At 39.4% G+C, this 15,722-nt stretch overlaps 1 protein-coding gene across 1 annotated transcript in view; it reads left to right on the forward strand.

Annotated features, from left to right (window-relative positions):
• Nucleotides 1-13,386, forward strand: part of LOC145488422 (telomere-associated protein RIF1-like) — a 20,018-nt gene extending 6,632 nt beyond the window's left edge. The window contains exons 14-40 of the mRNA XM_081467289.1: nucleotides 84-191; nucleotides 2,050-2,380; nucleotides 2,496-2,609; nucleotides 2,841-2,903; nucleotides 3,009-3,103; nucleotides 3,312-3,469; nucleotides 3,891-3,995; nucleotides 4,122-4,197; nucleotides 4,586-4,690; nucleotides 4,852-5,001; nucleotides 5,175-5,405; nucleotides 6,064-6,224; nucleotides 6,577-6,637; nucleotides 6,718-6,813; nucleotides 6,961-7,067; nucleotides 7,153-7,210; nucleotides 7,407-7,439; nucleotides 7,678-7,854; nucleotides 8,276-8,377; nucleotides 8,528-8,607; nucleotides 8,997-9,086; nucleotides 9,169-9,197; nucleotides 9,533-10,539; nucleotides 10,850-10,984; nucleotides 11,158-11,361; nucleotides 11,718-11,871; nucleotides 12,191-13,386. Of these exons, the coding sequence (XP_081323415.1) occupies nucleotides 84-191; nucleotides 2,050-2,380; nucleotides 2,496-2,609; nucleotides 2,841-2,903; nucleotides 3,009-3,103; nucleotides 3,312-3,469; nucleotides 3,891-3,995; nucleotides 4,122-4,197; nucleotides 4,586-4,690; nucleotides 4,852-5,001; nucleotides 5,175-5,405; nucleotides 6,064-6,224; nucleotides 6,577-6,637; nucleotides 6,718-6,813; nucleotides 6,961-7,067; nucleotides 7,153-7,210; nucleotides 7,407-7,439; nucleotides 7,678-7,854; nucleotides 8,276-8,377; nucleotides 8,528-8,607; nucleotides 8,997-9,086; nucleotides 9,169-9,197; nucleotides 9,533-10,539; nucleotides 10,850-10,984; nucleotides 11,158-11,361; nucleotides 11,718-11,871; nucleotides 12,191-13,047 (4,887 nt within the window). The 3' untranslated portion in view covers nucleotides 13,048-13,386. The remainder of the gene's footprint in view (nucleotides 1-83; nucleotides 192-2,049; nucleotides 2,381-2,495; nucleotides 2,610-2,840; nucleotides 2,904-3,008; nucleotides 3,104-3,311; nucleotides 3,470-3,890; nucleotides 3,996-4,121; nucleotides 4,198-4,585; nucleotides 4,691-4,851; nucleotides 5,002-5,174; nucleotides 5,406-6,063; nucleotides 6,225-6,576; nucleotides 6,638-6,717; nucleotides 6,814-6,960; nucleotides 7,068-7,152; nucleotides 7,211-7,406; nucleotides 7,440-7,677; nucleotides 7,855-8,275; nucleotides 8,378-8,527; nucleotides 8,608-8,996; nucleotides 9,087-9,168; nucleotides 9,198-9,532; nucleotides 10,540-10,849; nucleotides 10,985-11,157; nucleotides 11,362-11,717; nucleotides 11,872-12,190) is intronic.
• Nucleotides 13,387-15,722: the final 2,336 nt, after the last annotated feature.

Consider the following 15,722-nt stretch of genomic DNA (forward strand, 5'->3'; position numbering starts at 1 on the left):
ACATTTATTTGGAGACTCTAGGTATCCTGAGAGTTGAAGCACAAAATTGAATTCAATATTATGACATTTGTGTGTCATTTCAGAACCTTGCAGTCAAAGAGAGGAATGAGTCAGTTGAAGCAGCAAGACTTTCTGCTTGGTGGCATTTTGTCTGTTTGTTAGGCTCCAGAGTTCAAGAGCTATTTGATCAGGTATTATTTGTCACTACATGTAGTAACTGTCAGTTGCGGCAATTTTTTTTTCAATTGCGGCAATTGATACCACTACCGTCATCATAATAGTATTGTCAGTGTAGTCACTATTATCATCATCGTTATCATGGATGTCAAAAACCCTATTATTGTATATTTTCCAAGGCTGCTGCCTAACGGGCGCCCAGTCGCCTGAGGCGCCTAACTTACGAGTGCGGGCGACTAAAGTTTTGTTCAAGGAGCCCGAGTGGGTGCCTAAACATGGAGTTTTGTTTCCCATGTAATATGTCCAATGACTTCAATCTTCTCATGAAATTGGTCAAAAAATCGTTCACACAATAAATTAAATGGAAAACAACAGCTACTCTGGTCCTGTTTTGCTTTTATCAAGAGAAATCTGGGCAAAAGCACGGCAACAAAGTCTCTGTCCGCTCACGAAACAGCCAAAAACAGCCATGTTTGAAAATTGCCCTATAATGCATTGCAAGCTCAGTATTGAATAACTGTACATCATGTATGCCAATGGATTGTGTCTGTTGATGCCTTACTGATTCCAAGTTGCAAATTAACTACTTTGATAGCAAATATTTTTGGAATTGGAGTGATGATCCTGCTGACATTATATTTACAGTTGAAAAAAGATAAATGTGTCTAAATATTTGTCTGATACTTCAGAAAACTTCACTTAGATGTACTGAATGAATTTCTTTAGGTTCTGAAAGGATAATTCAAGTAACTAGCCACCAAAAAGAACACATCATTGCAATTCTCTTTGCATACTAGGGTTCTATATTTTAAATTATCAAATCAATTGTCGCGACTCCACCCAATATACAAGAATTTATTTTCTCCAAAGAAGTGGCCAATATTGCTGTAATGTTGCCTCAAAATCACCTTTAGTTTATACTAATGTCCCAAGCCCGGGGAAGGAACACACATTTCAGTGAGGCCAAATTCAACCCCCCCCCCCCCCCAAAAAGCCTCTTTCATTTTTGTTTGTTTTCATTTGTGGCTTGCATTTCATGATTTGTACAACATATTTTGTCTTTTTAAAATAGAATTGCAAAACTCAAAAACAAAAGCAGCAATATAAATGTTTATAAAAAAAAGCTGCAGCACCTGCATTGATACACCAATAATTGAGTTTGACCAGAAATAGTATTCTTTCTCAGTCATGACCTGATCACTTTGCTAAATGCTTTATTTATAAAATTTGATTGATATTAGACCATATTAGTGTCTCATGGAAAATCTCTGCCCCAGGACCCCTCCCCAAAATTTACACAATTAACTCCCCGCCATCTTCCTCAACCTCCTCAACCTCCCCCCCCCCCCCCCCCCCAGATTGACCATGGAGAATTTTACTTGGGCTCCTAAAAAAGTGGCTTGGGCTCCTAACTTTTGGTGGAAGAAGCCCAAAGGGTTCCTTAAAAATTTCCTTAGGCAACAGCCTTGTTTTCCATATCCACTGGTGAAGATACATGTATTGATGACAACATTTCCTGTCTTTTCGTAGTTGTTAGTGCAAACAGTCAGTTTGGTCAGTTTGTCTATGTATAAAAGAAAATAACACAGTGGCTTGAAAACACGAACATGATTTTCTTATGTAAAAAAAAAGAAAAATTGACCACTTGAAAATAAAATTCATATCTTCATGCCACTGTGTAATATCCTGTAGTTATCTTTGTTGTGGTCATCATTTTGATAATTTATAACTGCCATCATCACCATAATCATTAATTAGTATTGCACTTGAGAAATTAACCTTGAGGCAAACGACACTGAAGTTGGATTTCATCTCGCAATAATATTGTTGTATCCACATAATTTCTTTTTTCCACTATTTTGTAAATTCCAGGTTTGTACCCCACTGCTTCAGTTTATATTTGGAGTAGCCATTGATCAAGTTAGCTTACTGAAGACCAAAGAAGGACTTGGTGATCTCAAATGTCCTCCAACACCAACGAACAGCAAACTCTTGGCAGACATGATGGCAGAAACACCCAAATCAACCATCCGTAGATCTCTCAAGGAAATGGGTACCCCTAGAACTCCTACTGTGTTAAATGCAAGCTTTGCCAAAACAGCTAAACAGAAACTCCTTGCACAAGGATGTGAAATATTGCTAGAATTGCTTATGACAGATGACCAGGAGATCAATGGAAACTCGAGTTTAATAGTCACACTAGGTAAGAGATTTCTCTGTTACTGTTGGACATTCATGGAAAAATTTGACTGTTTCTTTTTTTTAATTTCTCCTTTCGGTAAAACTGATCGACTTATAACTTATAACTCATATCCTAGCTGAAAGACTGCAGACAGTGATTTTCAAGAGACCAGAAGATTTTAAGAGATATGCTTGCTTATTGACAAATGCTATAAGAGAAGGATTCAGAGCTCTGAGTACTGACCTTGCAGGTAAGAAACAGGATAATAGTTACCTGTACATGCAAGTCACAGCATAGCCAACACCATAAGAGTGTGATGCCACAGCATCCCCAACAGGTATATGGTTGAGTATGTGAGTCACAATCTACCCACACATTGAGGGTGTGATGCCACAGGTTTACCAATAGGAAGGTCATTCTCCTTTGTTTTATGCATGCACACTTCTATATCTTACTTGCATTTCATTCTTTTCAACTGCAGAACCTTTAGGAATGAAAGTGTGGACCCTGCTTACTAAGAGAATACATGAACTACTAGAAAAAGGTGATAAAAGTTAAATGCAGTTGTTTAATCCTTTCGTGAGGCATTATCATAGAAATGCTTTTCTTTCCAAACTGACGACAATGAACTTTCAATTTTCTATGAAAGGCTCCTCGTCAGACTATGGAGAAACCTTACTGCCCTTGCTTGCCGTCATGCAGGACTTTGTGGACAATAGTCTATTGGCACCAAGTTTAGTTCTTGTAAGTTTTCAGTAAATTTTATCAATAAACAATAAGTAATAATACCATCTTGTATGGGAGATGCTTATATGGTTGGTGCACTGGTCAGACGTTTTTACTTGTTCTAGTTATAACCCCAGTTCTACTAAACAACCAGTGTTTATGATAAACATGCAACAAGCTATTAATTTAGATGGAAAGTGCTACAAGATTGATTGTATTCCCACAGAAAATGCTACAAGAGCTGTGCAGTCTGCCTCCTGAAGTATTAAGCCATCACATGGCATCACTGCATTCTAAAGACAATCCACAAGGGTCGCCAGCTCTTCTTCTTCTTCAGCTGTTGTTGACACCACACTTGCTGTCAAATATCTGGCAAAATGAAAGGTTTGAAGAATTAATACGTCACAATAAATTCATAAGCTTTCCTGTATTCAGTTAGATAATAATGGAATATCTATAGTTTTCAATCATCCAGCTTTTTTGTTCCCCAAATTACCTTCAGATGCTTGTAATAATTATTTTTCTTATGCGACGACATGAAACAAAGGGGTCTTGACAGTTGCTTAATACATGTATGTAACACACAATTTTTCCCAGAATTGGGTCCAGATTGGGGCTCAAACAAAGATTCAGAATGGTGTCCAGAATGGAACTTAGATTGGAGTCCTGATTGGGTTCTAGATAAGAGAGTACCCAGAATGAAGGCTGCTTTTTGCACCTGGATTAAACAGAGTAGTGGCTTCATCTTATTTTTCAGCAGCCTCACTTTGCAGTTAACTCATCATGACTATTGCTTCATCTACAGGTTTCATGTGGCATTTGAACATCTCACTGCTTGTGGAATGTCAACAGCCTCTGGACAGTTGTTCTTCTTGCAGACTGTTTTAAATCTCCTTGTGAAAGCATCAAGGTACAGTGCAAGCAAAATTCAGGACACATGTGCTTACATTAAGGGTTCCAAAATTACTTGCCATGTAGTATGATTGTTAATATTTTATAGTAATAGCTCAAAGGATTTTTTTGTGTTGCTTTTCAGTGTTGTCTTGAGCAAAGATGCTTTGTGGAGATTGTGGTGTTGTATTGTGGATCACCTCAATGAGCACATCCAAAAGGTATCATCACTCTTATCTTGTACATTGAATGTCATTTGTCTGTGGCATGATATCTACAGTATTTAATGACTATGTTACATGCTCTACTGGTGTACGAACAACTGAACTAAATGGAAGATATGTCATCAAAAAAATCTGTGTGTGTGTGAACTGCAACCTAGTGGAGGGGTGGGGGTAGGTGAAAGATTTTGTTACCAGTGCTTGTCAGAAACTGTTTGGGGGTCTCCCACTTGGATCACATGACCTTCTGTAGGCTTCCATGTAAATTCAATCTAATTTACCTGCCACGTACAGTAATTGCCATTTTTGTCATTGATCAATATACCTTGATAATTTTAGTCATCAATATGACTGTTTTGTTCATGTTGGTCATCATTGCTTATTTCAGACCAATGATGTCAACCAAGGAGATGCTCTAGAACATGACTTCAGTACTCTATACTCAGCTCTAACATTTCCTGTTAAACATCTTCTGGATGCAAAGTTACCTCAGGTATTCTTAAACTACGCTGGTACACATGTCCTGACCTTACTTCGTTTAGTTCTAACCCTCTCAATAGAGAGATCTCTCCCAATAGAGAGATCTCTCCCAATAGTGTAGCATTGCGTGACAGGAAGAGCATATTTTTGTTTAATATTTTTTGTCTCCTACAGGAACTAGGCAAAGAGGTGAACAAGACTCTTGTGGAGTTGTACCGATCGTTCTCCCGAGCGGCTGCTCTTGTGCCCACAGCAGAAGCTAACATTTGCTGCGAGGAGCTGTGTACCAGAATTCTTTCTGTGGGCAGTGACTGGAAAAATAAGGTGAGCACAAATGTGGCAGACATGAGTATTTAATAAATTATAATAATTTTGTCCTTACTTCAATCCAATAAAAATAAGAAGAAACAATGGACATAAGCTAATAAAAGTCAACTGAATACATAACTGTATTTCTTGGTTTTTAAAGAGAGAACAAATTCCTCTTTTTTCCCCAGGATCTCATCTTTGTTGACACCCTAGTGAATCTTATAGTAGTGGCTATTGAATGCCTTGACTTCTCAATCCCTGGTTTATTTGCTATGGCAACCACAGTGGCAGGAAAATCACCCAACACCACCCCTACTAAGTGGAATAAACGACTTCAAAAACCCATGGGAAATTTCACCAGTGTGGTAAACTTGGCAGCTAAGTTGCTCTCAGCATGCGAGAGAACAAGCGACAGTAAGGTAACCGTGTTGACATGTCACATAACCTCATGTTCCTTTTTTAAACTGCTTCCTCCAGTGCTCTACTCCTATAAAGAAGTGCTGTGGGAACACAGTGCAAAAATTTATTGGAGGTTTCTGAAAACTCCACGTTTTAATCTTGACCTTTACCTCAAAATTCCACAGCGTCATACAATTTTTCTTAGCCTTAATATGCGTTTCTATGCATCACATCTCAATCTACATTTGCTTCGAAATTCTCTGAACTTTCTTACGAAACTTTCTTCGCGAACTTCGCGAACTAACTTACATGCACATACTAATTCTCAAAAGAGTAAAGTTGAACTTACTTATTCAAAACAAAATGTCACGAGCACACGAAACTTATCACATCAGTCAGATTCTATTGATATTCTATTCAATGGATGTTCATTTGGCTTGTCAATTATTCGAATTCACATGCTAGCAGGCATTCTTAAAATATTTTCGGTCGACACGCATACAAAAGACACAACAGTTTCCTTGCCTTATCTAAAATGTTTGTTATTGTATATATGTTTGTTTTTATTGTGGTAAATAAATGATGTTGATGCTGATGATGATGAAGTGCCAGTTTTCATAGCAGTAACACTAAACACTGTCAATATTATGCCAGTTACATATTTTGTTATTATAACAGGAGTCGATGCAGACGCTCGGTATCCTGACAGCTGTTCTTACAAACCTGATTGACAAGCTTTCATACCTGTTTGTTCATGTTAATGGGGCCATAACAATAACTGCTGTTCTCAAGGCGCTTGCCCCAGCTCTTGTACGTTTCATAGAGAATGCGCACACGAGGTACTGTAACTACAAGTTTGTCATACAATATTTGAGTAAACTGTCAACTGACTGATTGATTTAATTAGTGATAATTAATTTAGTACACATGTTACTTCACCGTGATTGGCTGAGAGTAGGAAAATATATCTAAAGGTTTTAAAATTTGCACTACGGTGCAAATTAAAACAGACATGTTCATTATAATAATTTTCTTTGGGAAATATTAAATGTACATCACATGAAAGCGCAAGCAATTTAAGGATTTATAGTACTTGTGATAATCATAATTTTTTGAAAATTCTTTCAAAATTCACTTGCCTAATCTGTAATTGCACTTGCATTTTGTTTTCAATTTTTTTTCTTTAAACAGTATAAAGATCACTGAAACCACTTTGGACAAGAGGCTTTTTACAACAAGGCTTATTCAAAAGGTAAATCACAATCAAAGATGATTCTGAGTGCCAAAATTTTCATTCATATACTGAGTGTGGTCTCATGTTTTGAATTTCAGCTTGAGAAACTGTGGGCAGACATTCTCACTTGTATTCAAAGTCGTCACTGTGGACCTTACAACTCTGATCTGTTGACCATCATGTCTCCACTTTTGGTAAGGTGTAACACATTGCATTCTGGCTTCAGCCACTTTTTACAAACCTCTTACCACCCCCACCCCTCTCCTTCGATATCCACATTATTTTTATTGTTGAATTCTACAACTGAGTCCTTAACTTGACAAATTATTTCCTTTTTACAGGAGGTGACGTTAGGTCATCCAAAAAGAAATATAAAGAACCATGCCGTCATGTTCTGGAATGCCACGTTTGCTCACTCGCAAACCTTGAAGTACCCAGAAAATCTGAGGTACGTTTTAATTTATTTTCTTCTGCAATTGGCTTTTCTGGATGTACTTTTCAAGTTATAACCGGTTCACTATTTCCTTTTGCAGACCAGTTCTTCAGATTGCTAAAGACAAAGTGCCACTTACTCTGCCAGGCTGGGAAAACGTAAGGGTGTGATTGTTCACGCAGTTTTTTTCAAAGCAATCTTGTCCTTGTTGTTACTTGGTTAACTGGTACCTCATGCCTAATGTTTCCTTCAGCGAACACGTTTGTCTCAAACTTCAGCTTAACAAATCCAGGTCAGAAGTTTCAGGGTGTGTTCTTTCACTCTTGATCACTGTTTAATTATTATTTTTTTCAGATCTCAGTTAAAGAAACACAGCTGGACCTTGAGGCAAGTTACTTCATATAAGATATTTCTGATCTTTAAGAGAGTTCAGTATGTCTGTTCAATACGTGAATCATTGCCTAGCATTAGCACTATGAACCTCTTGAAACAAACAATGCGTTCACAATTGATCAGTTTTTCATCAATTTTTGTTAATCTCCTAATGTGAAAAGTTTTGCTGCAAAATTATTGTAAATATACCAACAATTTTTTTTAGAAAAATCAATTTTTCATTTTCTCTCAGTCTGAGGAACTCACTCAGCATGATGACCTCGTTAAACCGCTGCCATACGGTATCCTGGGCTCTCCTCAGAAGCGCAAGCAAATGGCTATTTCAGGGGGTTCCCCTCAGTTGAAAGGAAGTTTCTTACACAAAGCAGTGAGTGCCGAGAAAGCCGTGGAAAACGCGTCACCAAAAATGGTAAGAACTGCTGCGCATGTCACAGTTTGGCAGGCTTATGCAGGGGTGCCACAGGCCAGGAAATTGTCAGAGAAAAAAAAATTCTTCAAGGTCAGGGAAAAATCAGGCAATGTTATTTTGAGTGAGGGAAAATTTACATTTTGAAGAAAAGTCTGGAAAAATTGAAATAGTTTAAAACGGCTGCTTTAATACCATTAAAGGCTGGGGTCATTGTGATCTCAACGATATTTTCCCTTAATGAAGAAGGAAGATTTGTTGAAAATTATCACTCTTAATAAACGAGGGGAAGAAGAAGCCGCTTCTAGACCTGACATTTTGCATTTCGTTGGTCAGGGAAATTTTATTTTTATCACGGAAAAGTCAGGGAATTTTGAAAGGGATGTCTGTGGCAACCATGTAATGGCACCTCTTTTTTTTTCAGATTACACGATCACCAAAACTTGGACGTCCTAGAAATTCCCCAGCTAATATGCATGTCAGGAGAAAATTACCACTGTCCAAGTTTGACGATGACGACGACCAGGTTAGTGCATTGTTTCGTAGGGTTAGGACGGGCGGAACTGATGCCTGGTGGTATGAAACAAGTTGTTAGAAAATGTCATTGAATTATTCTTTCAGCAAGAACTAGTTTGCTTAAGTGTATTTTTTTTTATATTAATTTTCTTGTTTGCAGGAATACGTTATGATCGCACCGTCACCGAAAAAGAAGAGAGTGTTGACGGAACATCAAAAAGAGATCATGCGCAGTAGAAGGTCAGGAAATCAACCTGTACTGCCTTTTCTTGTTTTTCCTGTTTGTTATTTTGGCCTGAAAGGAAAGGACTTTATAAACAATGTCGCTCATTAACATACATAGAAGAGTTTAGAAAGCTAAAACCAAAAAAAAAAGCTTGAAAATCACCGAATGTTTTCGACTGTTGAGTCATCAAGGAGAATATAAAGAAGATGAATCAGTAGTCGAAAACGATTGGCGTTTTTTGAAACTTGTTTTAGGTTCAGTCTGTTAAATTGTCAGATAAAAATAGAGAAAGTTGACTAGGATTTTGAACTGTGAAGGAACGTGAACTTATAAATTAACCCTAATTTACATGTTTCTGTTTACCGTGTGATAACTGATTCTCGTGTCTTGTTTCCTATTGCAGTGTTGTTCCTGCATTGTATAACGCGCTCGACCAATCACAAGACTGCACTCAGTTTTCTCAGTTCACTCTGACGTCACAAGGAGAAGTCACGTGAGTTTTCACGGTTTTTTTTATGTGTAAACTACTGTCATCTGTCCTTGCTAGTTAACCACGATTTTTTTTCTTTTCACAGCCCGGACGCGACACCAACCAGTACCCCTGGTGAGTTCTTTGTCAAGTCACTTCAAAGACAACGTTGATTTTTAAAAGAAGTGTCTTTATTTCATTTCGTAAACACATTCTCACGCGTAGCCTTCTCAGAAAGCGGAAAATCTAGAAAACTAAGCATAAATTATGCAGCTTATTTTATACAATATATCTTAACATTCCTCTTCATAACCGTTGCCGAGTTTAATAAATCGTTATTTCATGTTCGTTAAATGAACGAGAAATTATCTGTTTAGTAACTTGTTTATTTCCTGTTGATATCTGCTCCTTTCAGTGGAACTGGTGTCATTCAAATTAGTTTTATGTTTGCTTTCTCATTGTTATTTTAGAAGAAGAAAAGGATCTCTCCCTGGTACGAAACAACAATGGCGACGAGTTAACGTTGAAGAACAAGAAAGAGCTTGAGGCTGACCCAGTTTCGTCAGGTGTAGAGAAGAGTGAAGTTAAAGATAGCAACGAAACAACAAAGAAGACAGTTAAAGAACTTAAAACTGTAGACAGTGAAAAGGAAGTTGAGGAGGTGATGGAGTACGGTGCTGGCGAAATATCGCATGACGAAAGTGAAGACGATGCTGAAGAAAAAGTAAACGCTGCTACCAATAAAACAGCAGAAACGGTTGAAGATGTAACCACAATTGAGAAAGAAATGCAGTGCGGTGATGACGAATGCGAAGTGACGTCACCTGACGTCATACCTTCGTCACAGACGCCAAGTTTTGAGTCTCCGTTCCAGTCCCTTAGACGAGTGATGATTCCGCTCGAGGCCATTTTGCCCAGTTCATTGGAAACAATGAGAAACAAAGGGAATTCAGAAAGAAAGCAACTTGAAAAAACGGAAGGGATTAAAGAAGATGAAGCAGTGCTGGAAACAAAGATGGATGTATTAGAGACAAATGAGGTTGACGAATTGTCATCTGTGAAACCAGAGGAACCACCCGCTACTAAAATGAAGGTGTCCCCAATCGCCAGGCGAACAAGGAGAAGATTGCAACGGAAAACCAACGTCGAAAAGAACCCTTCCCGCGAGGAACCCGAAGACGAACCCGGAGAACAAGAGGTCAGCGAACTTATGCACAAAGATCCTGAAAAGTCAAATGAACCAACCGTCACAATGAAACCCGCTGAACTAACTATCGCGGGCGTAACCAGAGATGCAACGTCGTCTCCAGTCCTCAGCGCCAAGAACAAGTTTCTGCGTCCGTTTGCAGCAGGTGGAAGTCCTTGTCGTGTGACATTACGCGGGAGAAATTCACCATGCGTTTCACCGACAACTGGAATTTTAAAGAAGTGGCCTGGTAGTAAGCAGGCAATTGACTCGCCCTCTCCTCCTGGAAAGGTATTTTTGCCGTTCTTGATTTAGAAAATCAAAAGTTCATTGCACGATTTGCAAAGAATCAATGCATGAGCTCATTAGCGCTTTTGCCACCCAGAAATTTTACAGTTTTTGAAAGCCTTGAATAATATACCCAAAGATCCAAGAATTTCAACTATCACTAAGTTTCACAAGCTCTTTAAATTCGTACCTAGCATGATTCTTTCTCAGCTGCGCAAAGTGGTGTGTCAACTTAAACCATAACTGAAGCAACGATCGCTCCATGTCGTCATCTCTATGGCAGTTGGTTCATGAACATTGGTTTTCTTTTCAGGTGCGGAGAGTGTCGTTTGCTCTTCCTGAAAAAGATGGCAGTTCTGAAGAGTCACAAGAAAAGTCCTTAGAAACAAATACCACTGCTTTTCAATTGAAGACGTCCAGCTCTTCTCCTTTTACGGCTATTAAGCAGGTATAAAAAATCAAATAATTACACTGCTAGGTCTTCTAACCGAGCTAGTGAAAACCAGTCTTAAGCCACGTTAGTTTTAATTCCGGGAGCTGATGGGCGAAATAAAGTCTTTGTGGTCCGGAGAGTAAGATGTTTGACACTGAAGGAAGTTTGTTTTTCCCTTTACATTTCAGCGGCGACCTGTGCCTGTAAGCAGTGACCTTTGTACTCAAGACCTGACTGACTGTATGTTCCCGGATCTTGTGTCTTGCACTGCACCAGTTGAACAGATACTTCCTTCCATTCTCACCATGTCCTGGTCACGTGGTATGGGTCACTTGGTACGCGCGCAGAATATTCACACCATTGGAAGCTTGTCAGCTCTCAAAGAGGAACAGGTAACTAGGGGCGATGGGATGTTTGGTGACTTTTGTCTAGGGCCAATTCTTCAATTAAAACAGGTTTTCGTTGAAAATATTGTGTTTATTCATTAAAGCAATTGTTTCCAAACGCAATAACAGATAGACGCTGATATCTAGTTTATAAAATTCAACAAAAGATCCTTTCATGAGACGGGCTTTAGTCGTTTTAGTTTCAGTAGGAAGGCTCATTGCGTGTCGCGAATATTTAGTCACGAAATTTCAAATCGCCACAGTATTTTAACCGTTTTGGTAAATATACACCTCATGATACACAAACCTTTCTAGTTGTGAAAATACTAATAATTTGTTTTAAAAAAACTGTTGTTTTTTAGGTGAGGAATTTGCCCATTAAATCGCCCAAGGTACCAACTCTGAAGAAGGCCTTAAGAAGATTTCACCAAAGTCAAAGAGGCAGAAATTCAAAACCACTCGCTGCGAAACTAACGGCGGAAGCTTCGCTGAAAGAGGAGAATAAAAATATAGAAGGTACGGTTGGTCATGTGACCTTTCCAATCAAAAGAAGAAAGTTAGCACTGAAATGGGTTGCCGGAAATAAAAAGAACGGGACCATTTTAGAAATCAATTTCGCCGTGTGTTCCAAAACTAGTTACAGAATGACATCATTTCTCGATAATTTCCGTAACGTTTCTGTAACTGACCGTAAAATTTTGGGTACGCTCTTTCTCGTTTTACTTCAATGTCGCCGAACCTTACTCCTTTCTCGACCTGAGTGTAATTTGTCCTCCAAAAAAAGGTTTCAAATTTGAGTGTGAATTGCTGACCCGCTTGCTTTCTTTTATCACAGAGATTGATGCCTCTTCTGAGCGTGCCCAGCTCCCAAGCGAGGCCCACGTGGTGATGGAGCCAATCAGCATGAAGGATTCTGTTGGAGATAACCTGGAAGCGACATCCACGGGTGAAGAGTGCTTAGAGACAGCCGAGGAGTTGAGGGGTGAAGAAACTGGGTCTACTGACGAGTGCGACTCGAATGAACCCGACATTGAAAGCGTCGTTGATGACGAGAAAGTGGGGTGCAACAAGGCCTTAGAGTCAAATGAACCCGAGATTATCACTATCACAGAGGGGGTGAATGTTTCTGGTGACGCCATGTGGGGCAGTAGTGAGGGAGGATCAGCGGACCATGTGAATGAACGCTCGGGCGATGAGGAGTCAGCCAGTCAAAACCGTACTACGCATGACTCCGACGCTATGGAAACATCCGCTGACATCGCCACCCCACAGCGTGAAACTTGCGCCCAGCCGACTAAATTATTCTCATGCGAGAAATCGGTCGAGCAGAGTGCGAGAATTGATGAAACGTCGACTCACGAAGAGGATTTATCAGGAGAGGTCAATGACAAATCCAAGCAAAACGAACTTACTGAATCAACGAAGGCGGCCCAAGTTACTAGTGAAGAATCTGCTACGCTCCCCTCGACTGCAGGCACCGAAAGTAATTTAGCTGTCGAAGAAGAAGGCTGCAGGGAAAAGGAGAAATTCTGTGACTGTTTACGTTCCCTAAAGGATCTTGCGTTACCTGACGTCTTGCGTGATTTGTCCAGTGAGGAGATTTTCGAAGCGCATCACAACCTGACGGAAATTATGTCAGAGGTTGTCCAAGCTTTGAGGGGCCGCTGGCAATCTCCGAGATCCAAGAAATAAAGAGACTAAGCGTTAAAAACTACCATGTCAAATTATTTGTCGGTAGCTCTTAAAAACAGCGGGAGAGTGATTGAGAATTATTTCTACTGGATTTGAATTCTCAAGAGCAGGTCGTTTGAAAGAATACTTCACCATTTTGGATTATGTTGGATTTAAGATATTTTAAAAACAATGTCTGGCAGTGTAAAAATGTTGAAAGACTACGTATTTGTTTAGAAAAAGTTCAAGATTAGTTTTGAAACATATGCATATGTACAAAGAAATCTGCCAATGAGTTTTTCATTCCTATCAAATTGTAAAGTCGGGTTTAAGTAAGTTGTAATAAATGTCTTAGTCAAATATTTGTAAGTTGTCTTTCTGCGAAGCTCGGAAAAACTCGTGTACGACAGAAGAGCTTGAGGCGGCGGTATTCGAAGGGACGTTGCTAGACAACATGACGTAATGACGAAAACCTGACGAAGAGGTTTCCGGGTGGTTGGCGATTCTTATAATCCAATCAGAAACAGAGCGAGTACTCGGAAAATTAGAATTTCATGTCGCAGAGCAACGATCTTGCCCGATGCTGCGAGAGAAATCCATTGAAAACGAGTTTTTGAGCCTGCTGATATGGGAGCTGTGAAGAAGATAATGGAGGCTTCGACCGAAATGTAAAGTTTATTTTTATATCTCAATTACTACGCGCGCTGTGATTGGTCAGTTTAGTGGGCCGTTTTCTACTGTATACGGCCAGCTAAATTTTAAAGCTGTTTTTGTTGCCAAAATGTTTCGTGATTTATCGCTAGGTGTTCTTAAAACTCTCTATTCAAATTGTGTATTAAAACGTTCTAAGAACTCCACAACGGTTTCAAATTGACTCGTGGACGTGCGTTAGAAATTTGAAGCTGTTCCGCATGAATAGAAATCACCCTCGAACCCGTCTGACACACTGGAGAGATACAGTAAATATCTTATTAATCTCATCTGCTCGGTCTATACTGTAAGTTACCGATCCGCGCTCTTCCCCTTTCGATATTTGGCCCGCTCGCTTCGCGCTTGGACCATAAATCGAAGGGGGAAAAACTCGGTCCGTAGCTTACACTACGAACCGAGAAGACGAGGTTAGTAAGAGGTGTATAAATGAATTTTTGGAGTGGTGCCAAAACTTGGAATTTTGGGACATGGATGTTGCCCATCAAACGAGCTGAGCTTGCCGAAAACAAGTGAGAGTTGACGTCGTCTGTTGTATGAAACGGGAGACAACTCTCGTATCCTGCTCTTGTTGAATCACGTGAACATTACATCAGCTTTAACTTCGTTGATACCTCACAAGATTCTGAGAGAGCGCCACACTTGAATACAAAACGACAGTGCGAGTTTGAACTGTCGGGAGGTCGAAGCCGGGAACTTGGGTTTTCAAAAGCCCACTTCAAGTGTAAAACGGTATCAAGATTGAACATTTAGGTCATTTAGCTCCTTGCGTCTGCACAAGCGCGCCAAGCTTTTACGCCGCTCTCGCGCTCTCAGAAACGCCACTGCTACACAGCCTGAAAAAATAAAGGGGCTGTCAGTAAGATATGTGTAATGTTGAGGATCAGATAGCTTATTTACAAAATGTTGAAAGTGCAAAGACCAGCAATGATACCAAAGCAAATTCTAAGGACTACCAGCTGAGGAGAAATATGACAATTTTCATAAACTCCTCTGATTAAAATTTTGAACGATTGAAATCTGTCAGATGTTTTTTTTTTTTACTTCTTGTTGTGAGTTAAGGCTTCCAACAGATTTTCTTGACAGCCACCACCGGAGAAAAACTACGGGTAAAATGAAAAAATTCCTGGCGGGGGACGAGAATTGCACAGCGGGCTGCCAGATCAACAATACATTTGTCTCTCAGACGAATCCGACTTTAAATCCTTTTCACTACAAAGCTGACTTAAGATTTTAAGAAGACAAGAGATATTTTACATCGGTTTTTTAATTTTTTTTAAAAAAAGCTCAAAATGTGGCGAGCTTCTGATGTAAAGTTCAAGCAATAATTTGATTGTAAATATCGGTTAATATTGAAGCAAGTTGATCTTCCTGGATTTTCTGAGGATTTTAAAGCAGCAAGGGACATTTCACATGTCTGAATTAAACCACGCGTCTGAGGACATAGGTCTGCTGGTTCGGGTAAGTACAGCGCCCCTTTTACTAATTAGTTCATTAGTCAACCTCCAGATCTCGGTGATTTGGTTGTCTAACCAAAACAATGAATGAGTTATAACCTGCTTGATGAAAGGGATTTTTGCCTATGTTTATTTCTTATGTTTTCATTACAGTCCGAGGCGTCAAAACCTGTCAAAAAATTTGACTAGCAATTAGAGAAAATATTCGCGTCCGTGTTGGGAATGTACAGTTTTGTTCCTTTCGCGTTGAAATTTACCAAGCCAGATAGGTCGAGGTCTGTAAGTGGTTGGCCCTTGATAACAACGAGCTGGGCTCCCTGAACTCAAGGTTAACAAGATCAAAATAATATGTTGAGGTTTGGCAGCGGATTCAGGGCATTTGTATTTAGGTCATAATGCTTGAAGACGATAGAAACGAGCCAGGGAAGGTGAGAACTTGTTTTTAATTCAGCCTTCTAATTTTGATTCCAACTCCAAGGAAATCAGTCACTTAGAATGATGGTATAAGCTATGTCGCAGACGGTAGTTTCA

Source organism: Orbicella franksi, chromosome 5, assembly GCF_964199315.1.
Source record: "Orbicella franksi chromosome 5, jaOrbFran1.1, whole genome shotgun sequence".
In the NCBI taxonomy this organism is placed as follows: Eukaryota; Metazoa; Cnidaria; class Anthozoa; order Scleractinia; family Merulinidae; genus Orbicella; species Orbicella franksi.